We start from the raw sequence: 9968 nt of genomic DNA, 5'->3' as shown, positions 1-9968 counted from the left end.
CTCTGACATGGATTACAGGATCTTTTCCGTGCGCACTTGGTCTTGTGCTTGCGTGTATACACGAAGGGGGTTAAGTCACTAGCAGGTCTGCACATAAGTTGACCTGGGAGATCGGAAAAATCTCCACTCTTAACCCACCAGGCGGCAGCGACCGGGATTCGAACTCACGACCTCCCGATTAGGAGGCCGACGTCTTACCAACACGCCACTGCGCCCGTCTAGAAAACTAGTTCGTCTTTGCTCGTCTAGTCAGTGCATGCCATGGCCTGTCGAGCAAATTCCTCTCAGACACAACCAAATAGTTGAATTTAGCTGCGACCACCATCACTCAATTCCATTTAGTTCTTCACACAGAAGCTAATTCACGAGATTTCATAATGTCCTCCATGCTAACCAAAGTTACTCACGCACACGGGCATGCGACGAAATGGAATCGCCCATGCGTGATATCATGTGGATGTGACTGTATCAGTAAAGGCAACGTTGCATGCAGTCCATCTATTTGTTTTCTAAATCGTTTAGTCGGCGGCTATGGATGTGGCGGTTGGATTACAAGGTTTTATTTCGGCTTTAGGCCCATAAGGCATTTAAGCAAACACAAATACACAATAATGAAGTCACACGCACAATGAGAGTGCACGCAGGCACAGCAAACAGTGTATTTAATTAAACACCAAAAGAAAAACATAACACACTAACAAAAAGAAACCACATCTTCATCAACTAGAGCTCTACCTCACAAAATTAAGAGAAAAACCAAACTAAACAAAAACAAAAAACCAAACAGACAAAACCAACAGAGTAAGGACCACAACAAAACACAACGAAACACGTAGATCATCTAGCGAAAATAACTCATAATAACACTAACAAACTTAGCCAACTTAACCAACTTATTTTTTGATTTTACATTCAAAGCATTATATTTTATAACATTTGTTCCAATATATGTCTTTCGTTCTTTCACGACACTCATATTGACAATTAAACAAAAAGTGGAATCCATCTCCTAGCTCACCACTTCCACACAGCTTACACACTCTTTCGTCCCTAGGGATATTCAAAAAACGTTACAAATATGAAGATAAATGTCTTTACTGTTCTCGTCAGTTGCGAAGATTTCGCTGCTTTCTCCAAAGAACGGTGGCTTTGGATACTGTGACCCCCCACCCCCAAACACCCCCCCCCCACACCCCCCCTCCCCCACCCCCATACCTCCAAACGATGGTTGTGTGACCAAACACGTAACGAGACAGATGGCACAAAGTCATTATGTCCCCGACTATTACTTAACGAGCACAAAGGTCCATATTCTTTTTCTTTTTTTAAATGATAATAATGATAATAATAAAACACTAAAAGTAAAAAAGATGACCACGTTAGTAGGTTGTTCAAATTGTTTTAAAATCACCAAAATCGTCCATTTTGCTCGCTTTCTGCTATTGTAACATACATTTGCACACCTTTGTTTTTTAATAAATCGATTCAATCGTGTCATTCCTTGTCCAAAACAACTGGTTTTTTTACCATTCCTGTTGCAATACACTTGGAAAACACCAGAAACGTAGTATGTAAAATGCAAAGTCTGCTATGTTGTTCGTGTTACGAGGCAAGAATCTACAGAGCATGATGTATTAAATCCATCTGGTGAACATTCGTGACTTCAGTGTGTGTTTAATACGGGATTGTCTGCTTTTTCATCTGACGTTTAGTGCCGATATTTTGTGAACAAGGGCTAAAGTTCGCTCTATAAAAACGAATCTGCATCAGCATAAATTCAGCCGCGCGCATCCACGTAAGAAATTGGAGAAACAGGGGGCAGTGAAAACTGAAACTTTTGCAATGCCATGAAGCATAGTCTAGACGGACACAGGAGACAGAAAAAGCAAGAAGCTACAGACAAATTGTGACATAAATTGCACATGCAGACTTAAACAGAGTACTAGACAAGCGCACGGACAAACAGAAACACTAGCCTTACAACTTATACCAACCCATTCTGTAAAACAAATGACACCCAACCATCCCACAGACAAACAGAAACACTAGCCTTACAACTTATACCAACCCCTTGTGTAAAACAAATGACACCCAACCATCCCACAGACAAACATAAACACTAGCCTTACAACTTATACCAACCCCGTCTGTAAAACAAATGACACCCAACCATCCCACAGACAAACAGAAACACTAGCCTTACAACTTATACCAACCCCTTGTGTAAAACAAATGACACCCAACCATCCCACAGACAAACAGAAACACTAGCCTTACAACTTATACCAACCCCTTGTGTAAAATAAATGACACCAACCATCCCACAGACAAACAGAAACACTAGCCTTACAACTTATACCAACCCCTTGTGTAAAATAAATGACACCAACCATCCCACAGACAAACAGAAACACTAGCCTTACAACTTATACCAACCCCTTCTGTAAAATAAATGACACCAACCATCCCACAGACAAACAGAAACACTAGCCTTACAACTTATACCAACCCCTTCTGTAAAATAAATGACACCCAACCATCCCACAGACAAACAGAAACACTAGCCTTACAACTTATACCAACCCCTTCTGTAAAATAAATGACACCAACCATCCCACAGACAAACATAAACACTAGCCTTACAACTTATACCAACCCCTTCTGTAAAATAAATGACACCAACCATCCCACAGACAAACAGAAACACTAGCCTTACAACTTATACCAACCCCTTCTGTAAAACAAATGACATCCAACCATCCCACAGACAAACAGAAACACTAGCCTTACAACTTATACCAACCCCTTGTGTAAAACAAATGACACCCAACTATCCCACAGACAAACAGAAACACTAGCCTTACAACTTATACCAACCCCTTGTGTAAAACAAATGACACCCAACCATCCCACAGACAAACAGAAACACTAGCTTTACAACTTATACCAACCCCGTCTGTAAAACAAATGACACCCAACCATCCCACAGACAAACAGAAACACTAGCCTTACAACTTATACCAACCCCTTCTGTAAAACAAATGACACCCAACCATCCCACAGACAAACAGAAACACTAGCCTTACAACTTATACCAACCCCTTGTGTAAAACAAATGACACCCAACCATCCCACAGACAAACAGAAACACTAGCCTTACAACTTATACCAACCCCTTGTGTAAAACAAATGACACCCAACCATCCCACAGACAAACAGAAACACTAGCCTTACAACTTATACCAACCCCTTGTGTAAAACAAATGACACCCAACCATCCCACAGACAAAAAGAAACACTAGCCTTACAACTTATACCAACCCCTTGTGTAAAACAAATGACACCCAACCATCCCACAGACAAACAGAAACACTAGCCTTACAACTTATACCAACCCCTTCTGTAAAACAAATGACACCCAACCATCCCACAGACAAACAGAAACACTAGCCTTACAACTTATACCAACCCCTTGTGTAAAACAAATGACACCCAACCATCCCACAGACAAACAGAAACACTAGCCTTACAACTTATACCAACCCCTTCTGTAAAACAAATGACACCCAATCATCCCACAGACAAACAGAAACACAAGCCTTACAACTTATACCAACCCCTTCTGTAAAACAAATGACACCCAACCCCTTCTGTAAAACAAATGACACCCAATCATCCCACAGACAAACAGAAACACTAGCCTTACAACTTATACCAACCCCTTCTGTAAAACAAATGACACCCAACCATCCCACAGACAAACAGAAACACTAGCCTTACAACTTATACCAACCCCTTGTGTAAAACAAATGACACCCAATCATCCCACAGACAAACAGAAACACTAGCCTTACAACTTATACCAACCCCTTCTGTAAAACAAATGACACCCAACCCCTTCTGTAAAACAAATGACACCCAATCATCCCACAGACAAACAGAAACACTAGCCTTACAACTTATACCAACCCCTTCTGTAAAACAAATGACACCCAACCCCTTCTGTAAAACAAATGACACCCAATCATCCCACAGACAAACAGAAACACTAGCCTTACAACTTATACCAACCCCTTCTGTAAAACAAATGACACCCAACCATCCCACAGACAAACAGAAACACTAGCCTTACAACTTATACCAACCCCTTCTGTAAAACAAATGACACCCAACCATCCCACAGACAAACAGAAACACTAGCCTTACAACTTATACCAACCCCTTGTGTAAAACAAATGACACCCAACCATCCCACAGACAAACAGAAACACTAGCCTTACAACTTATACCAACCCCTTGTGTAAAACAAATGACACCCAACCATCCCACAGACAAACAGAAACACTAGCCTTACAACTTATACCAACCCCTTGTGTAAAACAAATGACACCCAACCATCCCACAGACAAACAGAAACACTAGCCTTACAACTTATACCAACCCCTTCTGTAAAACAAATGACACCCAACCATCCCACAGACAAACAGAAACACTAGCCTTACAACTTATACCAACCCCTTCTGTAAAACAAATGACACCCAACCATCCCACAGACAAACAGAAACACTAGCCTTACAACTTATACCAACCCCTTCTGTAAAATAAATGACACCAACCATCCCACAGACAAACATAAACACTAGCCTTACAACTTATACCAACCCCTTCTGTAAAATAAATGACACCAACCATCCCACAGACAAACAGAAACACTAGCCTTACAACTTATACCAACCCCTTCTGTAAAACAAATGACATCCAACCATCCCACAGACAAACAGAAACACTAGCCTTACAACTTATACCAACCCCTTGTGTAAAACAAATGACACCCAACCATCCCACAGACAAACAGAAACACTAGCCTTACAACTTATACCAACCCCTTGTGTAAAACAAATGACACCCAACCATCCCACAGACAAACAGAAACACTAGCTTTACAACTTATACCAACCCCGTCTGTAAAACAAATGACACCCAACCATCCCACAGACAAACAGAAACACTAGCCTTACAACTTATACCAACCCCTTCTGTAAAACAAATGACACCCAACCATCCCACAGACAAACAGAAACACTAGCCTTACAACTTATACCAACCCCTTCTGTAAAACAAATGACACCCAACCATCCCACAGACAAACAGAAACACTAGCCTTACAACTTATACCAACCCCTTGTGTAAAACAAATGACACCCAACCATCCCACAGACAAACAGAAACACTAGCCTTACAACTTATACCAACCCCTTGTGTAAAACAAATGACACCCAACCATCCCACAGACAAAAAGAAACACTAGCCTTACAACTTATACCAACCCCTTGTGTAAAACAAATGACACCCAACCATCCCACAGACAAACAGAAACACTAGCCTTACAACTTATACCAACCCCTTCTGTAAAACAAATGACACCCAACCATCCCACAGACAAACAGAAACACTAGCCTTACAACTTATACCAACCCCTTGTGTAAAACAAATGACACCCAACCATCCCACAGACAAACAGAAACACTATCCTTACAACTTATACCAACCCCTTCTGTAAAACAAATGACACCCAATCATCCCACAGACAAACAGAAACACAAGCCTTACAACTTATACCAACCCCTTCTGTAAAACAAATGACACCCAACCCCTTCTGTAAAACAAATGACACCCAATCATCCCACAGACAAACAGAAACACTAGCCTTACAACTTATACCAACCCCTTCTGTAAAACAAATGACACCCAACCATCCCACAGACAAACAGAAACACTAGCCTTACAACTTATACCAACCCCTTGTGTAAAACAAATGACACCCAATCATCCCACAGACAAACAGAAACACTAGCCTTACAACTTATACCAACCCCTTCTGTAAAACAAATGACACCCAACCCCTTCTGTAAAACAAATGACACCCAATCATCCCACAGACAAACAGAAACACTAGCCTTACAACTTATACCAACCCCTTCTGTAAAACAAATGACACCCAACCCCTTCTGTAAAACAAATGACACCCAATCATCCCACAGACAAACAGAAACACTAGCCTTACAACTTATACCAACCCCTTCTGTAAAACAAATGACACCCAACCATCCCACAGACAAACAGAAACACTAGCTTTACAACTTATACCAACCCCTTCTGTAAAACAAATGACACCCAACCATCCCACAGACAAACAGAAACACTAGCCTTACAACTTATACCAACCCATTCTGTAAAACAAATGACACCCAACCATCCCACAGACAAACAGAAACACTAGCCTTACAACTTATACCAACCCCTTGTGTAAAACAAATGACACCCAACCATCCCACAGACAAACAGAAACACTAGCCTTACAACTTATACCAACCCCTTGTGTAAAACAAATGACACCCAACCATCCCACAGACAAACAGAAACACTAGCCTTACAACTTATACCAACCCCTTGTGTAAAACAAATGACACCCAACCATCCCACAGACAAACAGAAACACTAGCCTTACAACTTATACCAACCCATTCTGTAAAACAAATGACACCCAACCATCCCACAGACAAACAGAAACACTAGCCTTACAACTTATACCAACCCCTTCTGTAAAACAAACGACACCCAACCATCCCACAGACAAACAGAAACACTAGCCTTACAACTTATACCAACCCCGTCTGTAAAACAAATGACACCCAACCATCCCACAGACAAACAGAAACACTAGCCTTACAACTTATACCAACCCCTTGTGTAAAACAAATGACACCCAACCATCCCACAGACAAACAGAAACACGGACATGAAAAAAGGAACTAAACAGAGAAGCAGCTCCGATCAACAACCAGAAAAGGCACAAGAACGGGCACAAGAACGGGCACAAGAACGGGCACAAGAACGGGCACAAGAACAGGCACAAGAACGGGCACAAGAACGGGCACAAGAACGGGCACAAGAACGGCCACAAGAACGGGCACAAAAACGGGCACAAGAACGGGCACAAAAACGGGCACAAGAACGGCCACAAGAACGGGCACATGAACGGGCACAAAAACTGCAAGCAGGCAAAATAAAGGAAGGGAGAAAATCGCTCAAAACCTCAATAATGAGCGACAGTTATGAGGGAATTGTCTTTCAGCACAAAACCCAAAAAAGTGAAGGGGATGGGCAAATCCCATCCACAAAATCGATTGATCGATAGACACAAAACACTGCTAAAAGGCGTGAGCAGACAAACAATAAGAAAAGGAGAGAGAAAAAAACAATAAAGTGATGGGTTTTTCTTTCTCTTAAATGTTACAAAAAAAATTCCCGATAAACAACGGAAAGACGAAAAGACAAAGGGGAGACATATAAACAAAAATAAAATAAAATAAATGTTCTACACAGACACACAAAAATCATATAGATTCTGATAGCAATTAGAAACTTCGAGAGTTGGACAAAGTAAGTATAGAACAAGTCGCGTAAGGCGAAAATACAACATTTAGTCAAGCTCAGTCGAACTCACAGAATGAAACTGAACGCACTGCATTTTTTCACAATGACCGTAGTCCGCCGCTTGTGCGCTGTAGTGGTTTCGCTGTGCATAGCACGCTTTTCTGTACCTCTCTTCGTTTTAACTTTCTGAGCGTGTTTTAAACCAAACATATCATATCTATATGTTTTTTGAATCAGGAACCGACAAGCAATAAGATGAAATTGTTTTTAAATCGATTTAGAAAATTTAATTTTGATCATAATTTTTATATTTTTAATTTTCAGAGCTTGTTTTTAATCCAAATATAACACATTTATATGTTTTTGGAATCAGAAAATGACGAAGAATAAGATGAAATTGTTTTTGGATCGTTTAATAAAACAAATAATTTTAATTACAAGTTTCCGATTTTTAATGACCAAACTTACTCATTAGTTTTTAAGCCACCAAGCTGAAATGCAATACCAAATCCCGGCCTTTGTCAAAGATTGCTTTGCCAAAATTTCAATCAATTTGATTGAAAAATGAGGGTGTGACAGTGCCGCCTCAACTTTTACAAAAAGGCGGATATGACGTCATCAAAAGTATTTATCCAAAAAATGAAAAAAACGTCCGGGGATTTCATTCCCAGGAACTCTCATATCAAATTTCATAAAGATCGGTCCAGTAATTTAGTCTGAATCGCTCTACACACACACACACGCACAGACTGACAGACAGACAGACAGACACACACACATACACCACAACCCTCGTCTCGATTCCCCCTCGATGTTAAAAGAGAAACAGTAGCATAAAGAAATCCAAACAACTCAGGCAAGTTTCAGTTGACCAGCGATACACAAACCAAAACTGGAGAGACCTGAAATCACCTCATTGGTTGGGAAATCTTGCAATGCATCATGGACAAGTGCATTGGGTAGAGGAGCAGTTTGAGCTATGCGCAATATCTGGAAGTACTTAGACAGACCAGAAAAGCGTAGACAAATCATCCAAAATCTCCTTCTTCCCATTTTTTTCTCAAAACAATATGTTGGACAACTTACCACTTTCTGTGTTACAGTTGCTCATGGAGAACACTCCTCTCGTCACCATCAACAGTAGGCATCCCACAAGGCCACTTCCTGTGGCCGCCATCTTGGTTCCAAGATCACTTCAAAAGTCTGTCTCAATTTCAGATCTACACAAAGATCCGAGAGTCTAGTCCTTAGATTTCCAATTTCCTTGCTTGTCTCCGAGGATAATCTTTTCTCCAGAAGTTATTTTTTCGTTTATCTTAACCTGTGACGTTTCTGGTCGTACTTCTTCAAGAGTGTTGTTACTTTTCAGTTGCACATTTCTTTCCGAGTCTTCAGTTCGGTTCTAGTCCTTTCCTGTGGGTGCGTTGTGCCCCAACTAAGCTTGGCGGAGACAGAGGCTGACGATGGATGTGACACGTCTCGGGGTGTTGGAGACCTGACTGACAGTTGTGGACTTTAAACACGCCTTTGATAGCGCCTTGTGATCACGAGGCCATGCCGCCTTGCTGATCCACACCGGTGTAAACCGGGGATCCCCGGCGCGGCCTCTGACAGTTATATTCCTGTCCAATTGATCTCTTCACGGTCTCTGATTCCGCCCAGATCCGGTCCAATGATGGCTGACTTTCTCGCGGTGAAGAGTAGAAAGACAGGGAAGTGACTGTGGTTTATGTAGTGAGTGTATGGCGATATTTCAACTGTTTCTGGTTTCCTTTAATGGCTTTTCCGGGTGGCCGTATGTGGTATATGTTAAGCTGTGATGTATTTCATGTTGTCAAACATTTTCGGAAAATAGACGGGACATCACTTGTTTCTATATACAGATTGGTCAACAATAGCGTGCTGAGTTTCTCAGTATACATACGTCATCTTTTGATCTGAGTCATGACATCGTGACGGGTTTTTATTCATGAACATTCGATACATGAACAATGAAAACAGTAACACTTTGTATAGTGCCCGTTCCAGATGAACAATCAATCAATGAGGCTTATATCGCGCATATTCCGTGGGTACAGTTCTAGGCGCTCTGCAGTGATGCCGTTTGAGATGAAATTTTATACGGCCAGTAGATTGCAGCCATTTCGGCGCATATTTACCTTTCACGGCCTATTATTCCAAGTCACACGGGTATAGATAGACAATTATTAACTGTGCCTAAGCAATTTTGCCAGGAGAGACCCTTTTGTCAATCGTGGGATCTTTAACGTGCACACCCAATGTAGTGTACACGGGGGGAGGTTCGGACACCAAAGAGAGTCTGCACACAAAGTTGACTCTGTGAAATAAATTTCCGCCGAACCTGGGATCGAACTCACGCTGACAGCGGCCAACTGAATACAAATCCAGCGCGCTACCAACTGAGCTATATCCCCGCCCAAGTGACCAACTTATTAGATCATATCTTCATAATACTTGTCATTCATTCTCAACGCCAGAACGTTAAGAAGAAGGATCGTCTCTCTCGTTAC

The 9968-nt window shown here is 41.4% G+C and overlaps 1 protein-coding gene across 1 annotated transcript in view; it reads right to left on the bottom strand.

Moving 5' to 3' along the window:
- LOC138963290 (pro-resilin-like) overlaps positions 1-9020 on the bottom strand; it is a 106123-nt gene extending 97103 nt beyond the window's left edge. The window contains exon 1 of the mRNA XM_070335355.1: positions 8524-9020. Coding sequence (XP_070191456.1) covers positions 8524-8614 — 91 coding nt within the window. The 5' untranslated portion in view covers positions 8615-9020. The remainder of the gene's footprint in view (positions 1-8523) is intronic.
- Between the last annotated feature and the right edge of the window lie 948 nt (positions 9021-9968).

This window comes from Littorina saxatilis, linkage group LG3 (genome assembly GCF_037325665.1).
Source record: "Littorina saxatilis isolate snail1 linkage group LG3, US_GU_Lsax_2.0, whole genome shotgun sequence".
NCBI classification, from domain to species: Eukaryota; Metazoa; Mollusca; class Gastropoda; order Littorinimorpha; family Littorinidae; genus Littorina; species Littorina saxatilis.
Note: the sequence above shows the minus strand (reverse complement) of the source record. Positions and strands in the feature narration are given on the sequence as shown.